The sequence below is a fragment of the Choloepus didactylus genome, chromosome 21 (genome assembly GCF_015220235.1).
Source record: "Choloepus didactylus isolate mChoDid1 chromosome 21, mChoDid1.pri, whole genome shotgun sequence".
Classification (NCBI taxonomy): domain Eukaryota; kingdom Metazoa; phylum Chordata; class Mammalia; order Pilosa; family Megalonychidae; genus Choloepus; species Choloepus didactylus.
Window position 1 is genome coordinate 46,629,882 of NC_051327.1, and position 16,128 is coordinate 46,646,009.

General features: G+C 55.1%; 1 protein-coding gene across 4 annotated transcripts; it reads right to left on the reverse strand.

The window, feature by feature from the left end:
* Window positions 1-4,183: 4,183 nt before the first annotated feature.
* RNF40 (ring finger protein 40) lies at window positions 4,184-16,107 on the reverse strand. 4 transcript variants are annotated; one of them, XM_037814461.1, is made up of 20 exons: window positions 16,000-16,099; window positions 15,723-15,925; window positions 15,134-15,301; window positions 14,858-14,999; window positions 13,968-14,174; window positions 13,297-13,418; window positions 13,029-13,175; window positions 12,861-12,935; window positions 11,841-11,960; window positions 11,550-11,729; window positions 11,245-11,380; window positions 10,342-10,463; window positions 9,848-10,254; window positions 9,637-9,754; window positions 9,351-9,500; window positions 8,947-9,159; window positions 8,743-8,868; window positions 7,548-7,688; window positions 7,344-7,445; window positions 4,184-5,355 (listed from the first exon to the last, which is right to left on the reverse strand). In XM_037814461.1, the coding sequence occupies exons 2-20, from the start codon at window positions 15,852-15,854 to the stop codon at window positions 5,179-5,181; spliced, it is 2,985 nt and encodes a 994-aa protein (XP_037670389.1). In that variant the 5' UTR covers window positions 15,855-15,925; window positions 16,000-16,099; the 3' UTR covers window positions 4,184-5,178. The 4 variants fall into 4 exon arrangements, with proteins under 4 accessions (XP_037670389.1, XP_037670390.1, XP_037670388.1 ...); XM_037814462.1 differs by having other exon boundaries at window positions 5,179-5,355; window positions 15,723-15,886; window positions 16,000-16,107; XM_037814460.1 differs by having other exon boundaries at window positions 5,179-5,355; window positions 16,038-16,066.
* Window positions 16,108-16,128: the final 21 nt, after the last annotated feature.

The window sequence follows — 16,128 nt, forward strand, 5'->3', positions numbered from 1 at the left end:
GCTAGTGCCCATGCCTAGCCCCACGCCACCCTTCTACCCTTTCCCAGAGGCCCTAGAGGCCCCATTCAGTGCTTCCTGGTGGGAGGCAGAGGGGGTTGCGGGGAGGGGAGAAATCCGTGAGCTGTTGGCATAGCCAACAAGCTTCCTGCTGGGTGGCTGCCAGGTGAGCACTGGCCAGCTCAGGTGCAGCTGGGAGCCCCAGGAGACCCCTCTGGTTACAAGGCCAGTGTCCTCCACAGGGAACCTCAGAGGGAAGCCTGTCCACCCCTGCCTGACCTGGGCCCTGGGCCTGGCCCACGTATCTCAGCGCCTTTGAGGTCCTGTGGAAAGGTGGGTGGGGACCTGGCTCGGGAGTCCCTCTTGGGATGGCAGCCTGGGGGCCCTCGGTGGGGAGAGGCCGAGGTTCTGAGCAGGGCAGCCACTGCCTAAGGTCTGCAGCAAGTCAGGGCGGCCAAGACAGGCCCTGCGTCCGCCCTAGCTCCCAGCCCCATCACGGGGCCTGCCGGGGCCTGGCCGGGGTCCACGCTGTCTGCACCGGGAACCCTTGAAGCCAGGCCGGCCGAGGTCAGTGCATGCCCTGGCCTGTTGCCTGATTCTGCCTCTGCTAGGAAGCTGCGTCCCCACCCTCCCTGTGCTTCTCTGACCCAGAAGCTCAGGGCCAGGGTCCCTGTCCTTCCTTCCCATTCCCCACCTGGAAAGCGAGGGGTGGGCCAGGGAAGGGAGGGGACTGGTGGGAGCGCCCAGCCTCCACATCCCGTGTTCCCAGCACTGGTACTCAGAGCTCCTCCCAGGACCGGAGGAGTCCTTAGTCAAATGAGGGGATCACAGGGAAAGAGCAGGCACTGGAGCTCGGCGAAGGGTTCAGAGACTGAGCAGAAGAGGCTGCGGAGCCCAGAGGTGCTGCTTGCCTCGGCAAGGGGGTGAGGAGGTCACCTGAGGGGACAGCAGGGGCAGCGCAAGGGGATTGCAGGAAGTGACGCTAGAGTGCAGAGGCTGGGCGGGGGGGGGCTTTTTTTTTAACTTTTTATTTTGAACTAATTTCAAACATACAGAACAGTTGCAAAAATAATACAAACTCCATACAGAAAACTCCAACATAATACCACACCCCAAGAACAGCCAATTTTACAATTTTGCCACCTTTGCCATATCATTCTATCATCTATTTTCTGAACATCTGACAGCATGTTGCAGACGTCATAATCCTTGAACATAATACTTCCATGTTCATTTCCTACAAACAAGGATATTCATTTATGTACCTTAAGTACAGTTTCAAGTTCAAGACATTTAATATGAAGCTTACAGTCTATATTCCAATTTTTTCTTATGTCCCAATAAAGCCCTTTTGAGCTTCCATTTTTAGATCTCACCCAGTATCATGTTTTGCATGTCATCATCTCTTTAGTTTCTCTTTTTAATTTTTAATTGTGGAAACATATATACAACATAAATCTTCCATTCCCAACACCCCCAAGCATACTATTTATCAGAATTAATCACATTCACAAGGTGGCACTATCCTCACCATCATCCATTACTAGAATGTTCCCTTTCCCCAAATAGAAATCCTACACTCATTTAGCATTAACTCCCCATTGTCCCTGCCCCCCACTCCCGGTAACCTTTACTGGTAACCTGTACTGTACTTTGTCTCTGCGAATTTGCATATCCTATGATATTTTTTTTGTGGTTACCGTGGCACTTAAATTTACATCCTAAATCTGTAACAATCCCATTTGTTTTGATATCAACTTTACTTCAGTGGCATACATAAACTACGTGCCTATACCCCTCTGTCCCCCCACTGTTATGTAGTTCTTGTCACAAATTAAATGTTTATACATTGTAAGTCCAAAACCATAGATTTACTGTTACATTTTATGCATTTGCCTTTTAGGTCCTGTAGAAAGCAAGAAATGGAGTTACAAATCAAAAATACACTAGTACTGGTATTTCTATTTACCCATGTCATTGTCTTTACTGGAGATCTTTATTTCTTCTAGGGACTTCAGTCAGTTGCCTACTGTCCTTTCCTTTCAACCTCCCTTTGGCATTTTTGTAGGGCCTGTCTAGTGGTGACAAAGTCCCTTGGCTTTTGTTTATCTGGAAATATCTTACTTCCTCATTTTTGAAAGATGTTTTTTCCCAGATACAAAATTCTTGGTTACCTCCAGGGCTTCCGATGAGAAATCGGCATTTAATCTTACCAAGGTTCCCGTGTACGTGACACGTTGCTTTTCTTTGGCTTTCAGAATTCTCTTTGGCATTGACAATTTGATTATAACATTGCGCGTTGTGGGTTTTCTGGATTTGGAGCATTTTGTCTGAGAAGCATGGCAATGTAGCACTATTTGGGGAGTTTAAGGAAAATGACATCTTATCCCCCCCTCCCCCATTGGTGGTGAAGCTTAGGTAAGAAAACTGGGCTGAGAAGGAGTTGGGCCTTGGCAGCTCAGCTGTAGCTGTGGCCATTGATGGGCACACCCAGGGAGAGGGGCAGAGTCGAAAGGAGAGGGCCTAGCCTGGGGGACCAGTAGAAGACTTAAAAAGGTGCTAGCTGGGGAAGAGGAGACCCAGGAGAATGTAGCACCCCAGGATCCAAGGGAAGAGTTTCAGTGTGAATTGCGCCACCAGATGCTGTGGCCATCACAGGCAGTAGCCCCTAGTTCTGGCAGAATCAGGCACCTTCATCACTGAGGCCAACGTTTGCTCACACCCAAGAAGGCGGCCAAGGTCAGGGTTGGTCCAGCTGTGATCTGGCCACCCATCCCGGAGGCCCAGCCACTGAGGCCAGTGGGGATCTGCAGGGTTCACACTCCTGGGTAGTGGAGCCTGAGCAGCCCCTAAGGCAGATATTCCCAACACTAGACTGGCTATGGTAAACCAACATTTACAGTTTCCTCTTCCTCCCATTGCCATTAGTGCTTGCTGCCCCACTGAAATTCTGGAACCTTTAGCTTACAACCTTGGGCCTCAAAGAGCTTTTTTAAGTGGTTTGATACCTAACCTATCATTAGGTCTGAAGACCCACGAGGACTAGCTGACCACTAGGGAAGGTGTCTGCGGAGGCTTTTTGTCCATCCTTGCATTGACCTAAGGAGCACGTGCAGACATCAGAGTGCCTGGGGCCTTGGCTGGCTTCTGCCTGGCCCGGGCGCAGCACTCTCCAGAGGGGCCTCTCCAGAGGACGCAGGTGGCCGCGTCTCTGTGATGCAATATCCTGCTTTTCCCAGCCTTGCCCCCGCTGCCCTGAAGAGGCGGATACTCCCTTCGGCGTCCTGATGCCGTCCCCCGCGGCGGCCCGCGCGTCCGCCAGCGCGCCCAGCGCTTCCAGTCCCGCGCCCGAAGCCACCGTAGCCCGCGTCTCCGTCTCCAGTCCGACCTGGTCCAGCCGCTATGGCTCTGCCGAGGCCGCGGGCACCAAGTGGGGCCCGAAAGCGGACAAGGCCGCAAATCCCCGCGAAGGCGCGACCACTGACAAGGCCGCGGGCACCCCGAAGGGTGCGGCCGACACCGTGACCATGGCCCCGACTCCAGCTCCGGCCCCAGCCCGGGTCAGCACCGGCACCAGAGCGAGTCCCAGCACCGTCACTGTGAAGGATCCGTCCGAGGCCCCGACAGCGCGCTGAGTCCAGAGGCGCCGCTTAACGCGCGGTTCCGGCTTGCAATGAAGGAAGTCACCCCGCCGAAATGTCCCATCTGTGCGTCCGCCCGCAGGGGAAAAGGGTGTGAAACCGTTGGGGAGGCAGCGGCTCGCAAGGTTGGAACAGGCCCAGGGCCCCACTCCCAACGTCTTCGCACGAACATAAACTACATTTCCCAGGATGCAGCTCGCGACCTCCCGACACCCTCTTACGCGAAGACAGTCCCTCCTAACGACCAATGAGAGCTGGGAGGGGGTGGGGGGCGTGCCCACCCGGCCAAGCAAGCCGATCCAAAAGCCGGTGGTCTTCAGCCTTCCCCGTAGTAGGAAGGCGGTCAGCTCCAGGGGCTCCCCACGCGGGTCCAGTCTAGGGTAGGCGTCCCTTACACCCGTTACGTCCAAACATAGAGTCTGGAGGTGGGGAGGAGCTGGGTCTCCTACCCACACAGACCCCTTTGGGCTCACACTCAGCCATGGCAGCGCGGACACCGTGTTTACGGCAAGGGGTTTGGCTACCGGGAGCCAGTGGGCCAAAGGTCGGATAGACATTTATTCATAACGATCACCGAACTATACACGACATCTCTGAAGAGCAGGGGCTGTGGGTGCAAAGGGGCCCCTACATCTATCTGCTGCCTTCCCAGCCCACGGAGTTTGCTTGGGCACCACTACAGGAAGTTTCATGGGTGCAGGGTCAGTGACGACTGGTTGGGTGAAGCTCTTCTGCCTGGAATGATGAGAAGTTGGCCCAGTGGCTGGTCTGTCCCTTCCCCCTCCTGGGAGGTTCTGCCTCCACTGCAGATAAGGCCCCCAGGATGAAAGCAGGGTCAAGGCTGGGGCCCCAGTGGAGCCTTATGGTGCATGAGGTGGGAGAAAGCTGGCTTGGGAGAAAAGCAGAGATTGGCAATGGGTCTGTGTACATAGAAACTGACGATCTTGGTTCAACACTCACAAGATAAGGATGGGGTGACTGCAGCAACCCCAGAGGAAGAAGGGGGTGCCTCCCAAGAGGGTGAGCCCTTCAGACCTTAGCCTGAGAGCCAAAGCAAAGTGCCCAGGGGATTCCACAGGAGGGAAGCCTGCCCAGGCCTGGGAGAGGTAGATAAAAAAAAGTCTACCTGCCTTCTTGAGAGGCTCAGGCTTAGAGAAAGGGGTTGGGGAGCTGGCCCACCCCTGTTCCTCACTTGTGGGTGGGCAGGCCTGGGGAATTCCCTCCATAGGGCTGTGATGGGCCATTGGAGTGTGGGGGAGAAAGGTTAGGACCAGTTTTCGGGAAGTTCAGTTGAGGGTATTTCAAGGCAGACCTTCCCCCTATGGGGTGGCAACCCCTAGGCTACAGCTCTGACCTTCAGGAGCTGGGCTGATCCACTCCCACTGGCATGCACTGGGTGTCCAAACCAACTAGATGAGCAGGGACTGGACCCATGGGGTCCAGAAGGTAGAGTAGGGGCCAGTGGACCCCAGGGTAGGAAGAGGCTGGGGGCACAGCCCCCAGGATCCATGGGTGCTCCAAAGTCCCCAGAGTCTCAGGTTCAGCTGATGTAGACACGGTGGAAGTCATGGGCACCAAAGGCTGCATTGCATTTGGGGCACTTCCTCTGGCGGGCCTCATAGCGGCCCCGCACACACTCGAAGCAGAAAACATGGAAGCACTTGGTAAGGACTGCATCCTTCTTGCGGGTGTTACAGCAAGGGCAGGTCAGCCGTGCCTAGGCAGGACAAAGGCATCAGCTCTGGATCAACCCTGGCATGCCTGGCCCCTGAGCTAACTGCAGGCTGAGACTGCCACACAGAGAATTGCACCCAACCCTCACAATGACCCTGGGAGGTAGGCACAAGCACGCCACAGATGAGACTGAAGCTCAGAGGCCAAGGTCTCAAAAGGGGAAAGCAGCAGTCTAGATTATACCCTGGGCCAGCTCTGCCCGGCCCTTCCACCCTGTTTCATCTCTTGCCCTCCTGCCCTTCTTCTGCAAAATCTTGACCCTGGCTCAAGCTGACTGTCCCCCTTCTCTCCAACTGTACCTGCTAAGTCACATCTGGGCACGATAGTGTCACTAGAAATCTGTTGTCTCTACCCTCACCTGGCCCCTGGTGCCACCCAGAGATCATGGTGGGGGTCCCTGGACTCACTTCCCCTGTCCACAACTCACTTGCCAACTGCAGATGAGAATCTCTCCATCATACCTCCTCTGCCCTCTGGAAAGCCCATCCCAATCCCTCAGCAACACCCCGGCATCACCTCTTCCCTACCACAGGGCCCTACTCACAAGCGGTGTACAGTCTCCGAAGCCTTCCTCTTCTTTAGAAACCCTTCCCTTCTACCCATGGCTGCCCCTCAAGGCCAAACTGCTTTCAAAGGGTTGTCTATTTACTACATCACCCCCCTAACCCCCACCCTCTGCCCATTCCAGATGGTGAAATGCAGGCAATCTGACCGCCACCCCCCTCCTGCCCTCAAACCATTCCCACCAAGACTTCCAAATCCAAGGGGTGTCTCTTCTGTTCAGTTATTTTGCCTCCTGGGCAGCTCTGACTCAGCTTATCCCTACCCCCTGAAACTCTTCCCCGGACTCCCTCTCCAGCACTATCCTTCCGCCCAACCCCGGCTCATCTTCCTCTACCCATGGCTTAAGTTTTGAGAATTCAAAGGGAGAAGAACGATCTGTCTCTTCTCATGCCAGACCCTCCCCTGTGACTGCAGCTGGATGTGGCTTCCACCCCTGCCTCTGCTGCCATGCCCCAAGCTCCTGTTCTCCAGCCCTTCTGCCTTGAGTGCCACACCCTCCCAGACAAGAAATCCCATCAGTCCCTTGTTCTCAGCACATCCTTGACAGTGGCCACCAAAACCTACTCTTCTGCAGTCTTCCTAATCCCAGAAAATGGGACGGTCATCCTCCCAGCTCAAACCAGGAACCCTGGAGTTCTCTTTAATACCTTCCTCTCCCCCAACAAATGCATCTGATCTTCAAGTCCAGGCAACTTTGCCTCCTAAGTCTTTCCTGAGCCCATCTCCTGAGCTCAAGTACTATTGAGTCACCAATACCTCAGGCCAATTTAGTATCATTTTCTGCCTCAAAAACCACAATGGCTTAACTGAAAATCTGACCATGTCACACACTGTTTAAAACCCTTCAATGTCTCTACACTGCCAACAGAAGAAGCGAAGCAGCTCACCTGGCTTACCACACCCCTCAGGAGAGGACATGGCTCTCCCTCTCCAGGCTTGCCTCTCACCCGAGAACCCACATTCTCGCCCCCAACTATGACGCCCAGCAGTCTGTTCTTCCAGCATGCCTCTAGATCTGGGACCTCAACATCTGCCTTTCCCTGGAACCCTCACCTGACTTCTCCTGGCCTCCCTGACCCATCCTTCAGGGAGCCTCCTCTGAGTTCCACAGCCCCTCTGGCCTCTGCCATCCCATCTCTTGATGTGATCACTTGACTGCCTCTGCCACCTGACTGTCAGTTTCAAAGGTCTGAGACCAAGTCTAGTTCTCTGTGACTGGCACATGGTCATACAACAAACACCGGGCTCACTCAGCAGTCTGACTCCACAACCATTCTACCTGCAACCTTTCTGTGTTCCCACTCTATCTTGCGGGACCCCCAGACTACCCACCCCACTACAGTTCTCAGCAATCCCTCGTCTCAGGTTCCCGAGTCGATGAGCCACCGCTTCGCCCCAGAGCCCCACCTTGTACTCCTTGATCTCCTCCTGGAGGATTTCATCAGCATCTGCATAAACCTCCACTTTCCTCTGCTTCTCCAGCTTGCGCCGCAGCCGTGAGATGTCCTCCTGGGGCAGGAGAGAGGCGAGGTTAAGTGCAGGGGCCTCCCTCTCAAATGCCTGATCCCAAACCACCTCCGGAACCCTGGTCCACCTGCCCACCCCACCCACCTGAGCCCTCTTGAGGTTGAAGCTCTCTTTCTCACGAGCAGCCCGGCTCTCTGCCAGGCAGGGCTGGATCTCCCGCAGCCGCGTCTGCACATGCTCCAGCTGCACCTTCAGGTCCTCGGCCAGCTGGGCGGCTTCCACAGCCTGAGGCGGGTGGGATGGGGGGGGCACCAGTTCCTGAGCCCGGGGGGGGGTCAGGCCATGGGCCACCTGTGCCCTGGAACACCTGGTGATTCTGGCTCTTGAGATCAAGCCCGCTGTTTGTGCTGGAGCTGGTCCTGCCTGCTACTCAGGCCTCGCCTCCCAATAGTTTCCCTCTCATCCCTGATGTGCAGTTCCTCACCTGCATGATGCTCTCTCCTGCCTCTGAGCCTTCATGGGGCTCTTCTCTCTCTCTGCTCCCCTCAATTCTCCCAACACAAACCTTTCCTCTGCCACTCCACTCCCTCAGGTCTCAGTTCAGGTATCACCTCTTGAAAGGACCTTGTCATTTTTCTTTCATCATCAAGACTCACTGAGATCTGTAATAACTCATTTTATCTGTGGGATTATTGGCTGAACATCTGCCCGTTGAGAAAGCAAGTGCCACAAAGATAGGGCTGCTCTCGCCCCCACTGTGCCCAAGTCCTCAGGGCCTGGAACGCAGCAGGGGCATGAACAAAACTGCTTAAACGGACAGGCTGACTGGAGGAGGAAAAGCCCAGCAGGGCACAGGAGGTGAAAATCAACGTTAATCATAGACCTGTACCATGAGCTAGACATTCTTCCTGTGGAATTCATTTAATACTGTGTGACGGGGACCACTGTCCCTGTCACACAGTTAACCAACGCAGTGGTGAGGACTTGAGTCCTGGAGCCAAAGACACTTTGGCTCAAATCCCAGCTCCCCTCTCTCTTGAGCAAGACAGCTGACCTCCCTGAGCCTTAGTTTCCCTCACTCGGAAAATGGGTAATAATAACCAAAGCCACTGTCACAGGACTACTATGAGACTGAAATGTGACTGAGCATGTATAGCACTCAGCATGGGGTCTGGTGCATAGCAAGTGTTGGACACACGTGAGCTGGCACCCCAGGGAGTACCTCCATGAGAGGAGACAGGGCCAGGCTTCAGTGCACCCACCACACCCGGCATCAGCCTCAGGAAGTAGGGAGGTGAGCCAGCTTCCTGGTTACGTGTCCCCTCAGACCCAGCCTTACCTTCCTCTTGTTGAGTTCCAGAGCTTGGCTGCGCAGTGTCAGCTCCTTCTCCACACCGCCAAGGCTGCCCTGCAGGGCCCGCTCCTTTTCCTCCAGCTTCTGCACGGTCAGCAGCTGGGCATCCACCTGAGGGCGGGGTGGAGACTCAGTACTGTGGAGGCCCTGCCCATCCAGGTCTGCTCTGCCAGCCCAGGGCAGCCTTACCTGGGACTTGAGGCCAAGAACCTGCTCGCCCAGTTCATCCTTCTCCTCCCGCAGGAGCTTGTGAATCTGGTTGGCCTTGATCCGCTCTGACATCAGCTTGAAGTTGGCATCATCCTTTTCCCGCAGTTGCTGTAGCAGCCGCCCATTCTGCTCTTGCATGTCCTCAAAAGCCTGACCTGTAACATCCATCTCCGACAGCAACGCCTCCTCCTCCTGTAGCAAGCAGGCAGGGACAAGATGGAACTTGACAGATAGAGAGGATGGCTATGGGGGAGCCAAGGGACTGCATGGGCAAAGAACCAGGAAAGGGACCAGGCCACTGAGGGGCCACACCTGCCAGGGCACCCAGGGTGGGTCAAGGGGAGCTCAGCACTCAGAAACAAGGGGACCACCAGGGGCTGCACCTGCTTGGTGGCTCCTAGCTTGCGCTGCAGGTGCTCTATCTGCTCCTCTGCCTGTCGGATGCGCCGCAAGGCATCCTCATCCGCAATCTTCTTGCTTTCCCTCCGATCCCTCTCCTCCAATTCCCGGATGCGGCTCCGGAGCTCATCGACCTATAGCCACCAGGAGGAGAGAGCACTCGTGTCACTGCTTCCTGCTGACCTAGGATTCTGCTCTGGCAGAAGCCCCCAAGGGCAGTTAAGATCTCTGGGGAGGCCTTTGTCCTGGCCCCAGGCCCTGCCCCCTCACCTCGGCTTTGGCCTTGCGTTCAGCGGCCATGAGCTGCACCTTGTCCCGCTGCTCCTTGGGCGCTGATTTGTACATGTCCAGCAACAGTTTCATCTCCTTCTGGCTCTCCTGGGCCTTCCTGGGGAAGGCACCGGAACAAGGGTCAGTGAGTTAGAGCTAGAGGTCACTTGGCCAGGGTGGGGAGGGTAGAAGACAGGAACAGGGTTCTCACTTGAGTTCTGCTCGGAGACCTTTGAGGAGTTCTGACTCCTTCCTCTTGGCCTCTTCCACCTTGACCTTCTCCCTATCAGCCCTGGAGAGAACTGAGGCTGCAGGTGGGGGTCCTAGGCCAGGCCCTTCCCGTTCACGAAGTTCCCGCTTGGGCCTGGCCTCAGGTTCTCGGGCCCGGGAAGAGGGGCCCTGGGCATCCTCCTCAGAGGGGACCAGCTCCTCTTTCCTCACTGAGGTGGCAGCAGTGGTGGTACCAGGCACTGAAGCCAACTCCTTTCTGCCCTCAGGGGTGCCACCAGGGCCTGGCCCACTCTCTTCTTTCCCCAGGGCTGGGGCACTGAGACCGGAGTCCTCTGGGTGGCCCAGATTTGGGATGGAGTGGGTAGAGCCACTGGCTTGGGCCCGGAGCTGAGAAGACAGAGAGGACACAGGGCTGAGGTGAGACGGTGTTCACCGGGTCCAGCCGAGGGAGGCTCTTCCCAGCACCCCACTCACTTTGCCAATCTCAGCCTGCACTTCCCGCAGCTTCCGCTTGTAGCGCTGGGCATCCCCCTTGAGCTGGTGGTTGTGGTTTTGAAGGCTGCTGATCAGGTGGCGCATCTCGCGGTTGATGGGCCCTGCGAGGAGGGGGTTGGGAAGTAATGGGTTGACTGGTCCGGGGTCAGGGGCCCGACCCCTTGGTGGGAGAAGAGGCTGAGCCAGAGCCATCACTCTCGTAGTGCAGGAGAGGAAGACGGAGGCCTTATGTGTAGCGTGGTCTCGTCAAAGTAAATACAAACTTGAAGGAAATTCACCCAAGATTAACTTGCTTCTCGGTATTACCTGTTAATGTAGACTCTTTTAACAGCTCCAAATTTCCTTCAGTGGAGCCACAGCATTGCCAAAGTAAGTTAATCAACTTCATTCAGATTTTTAAACAAATGTCACCTTCCCAATTACTCTTCCCTGGCCTCCTCATCCAAAACCACGACACCCTTTCTCCTGGGGCTTCCTATCTTCCTTCACTGCTTTATGCTTCTTGGTATGCTTTTCACTACCTAACACACAGGTTCTATTTTTTTCTGTTTTATTGCTTATCTTTCCCTACTAAAATAATGCTCCACAACAGCAGGGCTTCTTTGTGCTGTGTTTGCAGGCACAACCCCAAAGCCTAGAGCAGAGTCCGGCTCCTAGGTGGTAGTCAAGAAATCTCTGGACAATGAACAGATATCTCTGAGATCCAGGGAGGCTGACAGCAACCCCACCTGTGCCCTGTGAGCCAGGTACTGCATCCTGTTTCCCAAACGGCACTGAGGCTCTGGGAGGGGAAGGGACTGAAGCCCTGGTGTCTGGAGAGGCAGCAGCCCCACCCCAGGCCTGGCACCCAGTTAGGGCCCCACACCCCCACGCACCACATACCTGCTTGCTCATTGGCCGCCAGGTTCTGTTCAAACTCTATGCGCAGCATCTCGTACTCCTTGCGTACCTGGGCCAGTGTGTCCTCCAGCTGGATGACCTCTGTGCGCAGCTTCTTCTGCAGCCCCAGCTCGTCGCTCTGTGGGTTGAGGCGTTAAGGTCCCACCCAACCCCTCTACCCCCTTGGCAAACCCTTCCCTCCTGCCCCTCACCTCGGGCCTCAGTAGCCTAGGAAGAATCTATTCCAAGGAGCCCCTGGCAGGCACACTCGGCCTCCCACACCTCCCCACCCCAATCCAGGGCCACACCTCCATGTGCTCGATGTGTCTCAAATGAGAGTTTTTGGTGGCCAGCAGCAGCCCCCGGGCCTCGTCCAGCTGGGTTTTCACTTGCAGAGACTCGTTGTAGAGCAGCGAGAACTGGGCCTGCAGCATGCGGTACTCCCCTGTCTCCCGCACCACCTCCTCAGGAAGGCTCCTCAGGGCTACCTGGGTTGGGGTGTGGGGTAGGGGGATGCCCAAAGGTGGTCAGCAAGCAGGATGCCAGGATCAGTTTGCACCATGCAGTTCCAGGTGCCCTCAGGTCCAACCATGGCCCACCTTGAGGCGCTCGTTGGTCCGCACAGCCCCCTGCAGTTCGGCCTGCAGCTTCTCCAGCTCTGCCATGCGGCTGTTGGCCAATTCCTGGTTTTCTTCCAACTCTGCGTTCAGCATCTCAAACTATGGAGTGGGAGGGGCCATGGGAGGCAGGGCCAGACCAGGCTTCAAGCTTCCCTCATGTACCCACCACGCCCTCCATCCACACTGCCCTGTGCAGGGCCGCGACGGATGGTGTAGTCTCAGGGGCAAGCAAGACCCCAGCACTATCCTGAGAGCTCCCAGATAAGGGGCAGAAAATTCAGTAGTGCATGGTCAGTGCTGGGAACCACGGCTCCTAATTAGGGGTCAGGGAAAGATTCCCGGAAGACCCAAAGAGCCAGTCGGAGTAAAGAGAAACAAAGTGCGTTGACCCCCATGGCACCAAGATAATGTGCAGCCACCAAGAGATAAGGGGGGGCAGAAGGAGGAATGAGACAGTGACTCAGTACTCCCCCTACCCCCCATGAGGTCGCTCTTCAGCCACCCAGCTGAGCTGCCACCTGACTCCAACTTTCTTCCACTTCTTATTTCCTTTTGCTGCTTTATTGATTTACGGTAAAGGAATCTTTACAACCAGCTGACAAACTACGTGTCTTACTTATTTCTTTATGTCAGTTCCCCCAACTAGAACCTCAACTCCATTATGGCTTTGATTTTTGTCTATTTTCTTCCCTAATATTCCTAGCACCTAGAGCAATAGCTTGCATTTAGCTTTCCACAAAGGAAGGGAGGGAGGGAAGGAGGGAGGGAGGGAAAGGGAGGCAGGGAAGGGGAAGGGAAGGGAGAAGAAGGGAAAGGAGGGGAAGAGAAGAAAGGGAAGAAAAGAAAGAAAAAACAGAAAAAAAAGAACAGTAGAAGACTGCACAGGGCAGGGCCTCGGGCATTATGGTTCTATGTTCATCCTTAATTCTGAGGGGCACTTCAAGGGCGGAGCAGAGAAATGGTCATCAGAGGGCTCAGAGATGAACGATGCCCACTCACCTTCTGCATGCTAAGTGTGATCTGGCCCCCCTGGAAGCCGGAGGAGCTCCCAGACACATAGTAGCCAGAGTTGAGCTGTGGAGAGAAGAGATACAAACAGCTATGGAGAGAAGCTAGGGCCCTATGTTCCCAGCCCTGGCTCTGCCTGACCCAGCACCCTAACCCCACCTGCTCCAAGGCCTCTGCCAGGTGTTTATTGAGCTTCTGCTCACGCTTGCGCAGCTTCTCAATGTCCCACTGCAGGTCCTCCACTGTGGTCTCCATCTCTAACACCTTGGTCTCTGCTGATGTCACTTTATCCTGGAGCTCAGAATACTGCGGCAACAAAGGAGACAGATGCTTGGATGGGAGACTTGGCTCCTTAAGACTCCTTGGCTACCCATCTAACCCAAACCCCACCCTGGTTCTAAACCCACCCCAAAAGCCCAACTCCCACCTCCAATGAAATGCGGTGGTGCTTCTCCTGCAGCTGGGTGGCCAAGTCCTGCAACCGCCGGTTCTCGCGGCCCAACTCCCGGGTTCGTGCCCGGGCTGTCTCACCAGGAGGCTCACTGTCCCCTGGGAAGGCAGGGTACAGGTAGGAACCAAACCCAGGGCAACGGGGCAAATACTAACTCATTTTCAAGCCTGCTACATGCCCAATGTGATCCATGAGCGGTCTTGCCAATTTCTCGTTACAAAGCCAGGAATCCTTATCCCCATCATACAGAGAAGAAAACCTTTAGACAGGGGAACCATTTGCCCAGGATACCCAGGCTAGGGTGCCAGATCTAAGGCTGGGAGAAGCCTGTCAGGCTGCAAAGCCTCAGCACTTGTTGATACGTCTTGTGGAACAGCGACCGCCACTGCGGTTTGTGAAAAGTGCTCCAGAGGGGCTCCAGTCAGAAAGGGGTGGCCCCACCATAATCAAAAACCCCTCCCTCCCACCTCTCCCAAGTTCAATTCCAACTCCATTTACAACCCAACCCTTCCCTCCAGAACATGGCTGATAAATTCCTTGGGGAATTCTAGCTGCCTCTGGGCTCAGGGCATTAGGCAGACTGGAGAGAGTGCCATAAAAGTGCAGGTGGTGGCAGACACCATTTGGGTGGGGTCCAAAGACCTAACCTCGGCTGTATACTCGCTGACAGAGTTCCTCCACCCGGCGCTGTAGACGGTCTGAGGCCTCTACCACGCGGGACACAGCTGCCTTGGAGAACTCCATACGGCCTTGCAACTGAAGTTCCACCTCCTCACTGCTGCTGGCACCCAGTGCCACCACAAAAGCCAAGGCTGGCTCACTGAGAGGGGGCCGCAGCTGCATTGGCAGAGGCTCTGGAAAGGATAGACAGACAGCACTTACCATCCCTCTGTATCAAGTCTCTGACTGAGCCCTTCACACTCCACAGTTCACTGAACTCTAACATAACACTTGTAATATGTCTCCATCCCCATCTTGAAATTGAGACAACTGAGATTTAGAGAGAGAAACTAATTCCCTCAGGAACACAGAGCCCCCAAATCACTTCCTCCAGAAAGCTTCCTCTGCCTTCCCAATCTAAATACCACATGCACACATGCACACCCGTTTATTCCTTTTCAGGAGACCCTATGCTTTTACTCACCATTTACAATTGTGTACATACATGTGTTTATTTATCTAAAAGCCTCTGTTCTTCTCTAAATGTTAGCTCCCTAACAGCAGGAACAATATTTCTTTATGCCTACCTTTGTCTCTTCTGAATCTAAGACAACGTAAAGTACACAATCAACGTTCAACGTTGATACTTTCCTTGAACTAAATGAGAGTGTCAAAACAAACTCCACTATGAACCAAGTCAGTCAAATTCCAATGCCAGGATTGTTACCTACTGTACTTTACTACTCAAACATGCAATCAACTGTGTTGGGGAGAACGAAGGGAGGGGAATTCAGTAGCCAAATATCAAAGTATCCTCCTCCTCAGGACCCTCCTGGAACTCATCTAAGATTCCCAGATCCTAGGGCGCTGGCCCTACCCCTCAGCTCTGATGTCCCTGGCTCTGGGAGAGACATCCCATCACGTGCCAGTCCTTCCTGGGTTCCAGGTGCCTCTGTCCCTGAAGATTGCTCCCCCCGGCTCTCATGGCGTCGGAGAAGGGCTTCCACAGTTTCATCCAGCTAAGGGGAGAAAGCACCAAAAATGTTATGAATCCCTCAGTTGCTTCCCAGCATGATACTCCTTTCCCAGCAGGGGAACCTGAGGACTGGTAGGTGGGTCAAGGCCAGGGTTTGGAAAGCAGAGGGGCAGCCACCTGGGCCCAGTAGCGGTTGACAATAAGGAGCGTGGCGTCATCCGTGGCCTGCCGCTTCTCCAGCTTCTCAATTCGTTCCCGGAGTTCATCTTCACAAGCCTGCCGCTGTTCCAACCGCTCTGCCAGCTTCTTGTTCTTGAACTGCAGGACCTTCAGGTCCATCTCTTCCTAGCAAGGGAAATAGAGGAGCCAAGAAGAGGGTCAAGTAAGGTCCAGAAACCAATCCCACCAAGAAACAGGGGAAAGCAACTGGAATGGCCAGGAGAGGGGGGTTATCCTGCCAACAGGACTGAAAGAGGCTCAAACGCCCATAAAGAAAGCTCTTGGTTGTGAAGATGTTAGTTCTGCTTCTGCCGCTGCCCCTTTCCAACTCTGACATCTGTGACAAGTCACAGGCCCTCTGGGAACCTATTTTCCCATCTGTAAAAGGAAGGCAAGACGCGGTGTCCTCAGTCCCCTTCAACAAACTGTTCTGTAAAGTGGATCATACTAAGCTTGGGAGCTGAGAGTAAGGTTCTGGGCGGCTTGGGCGGAGAACAAGAGACGGGAGTCTCGCGAGCTCTGAGGGGTAGGGCAAGAGCCCACGAACCGTGGAAGAGATGCCCCCGAGGCGAATGGGCTCTATGAGAGTGGTTGTGGTCTTCTCCTCGCGGTTCAGCTTCTTCTCTGGGGGCCCCGAGCCCCCGTCGCCAGCAGCGCGTTTGTTGCCGGGCCCAGACATGGTCGCGGCGGCAAGAAGCAGCGCAGGGTCCTCTGAGGGGCGTGAGAAGACAGAAGCAGAACTTCCGTCACCTGCCGGAGACAGAGATGTGGCAGAGATGTGGAAGCGGTCGTTGCCCCACAGCCCCGAACTCCCGCAAACACACCTCCCGGATCCCGCAGTCGCCGGTCCCAAGGCCTTCACCAGCAAAGCCCTCAGCCTTGTGCCGCCATCTTGGATTTCATCGGACGTCACGAGCCTGCCCAGCCCAGGGCGCCGGCGGCGGCGCTCGGGG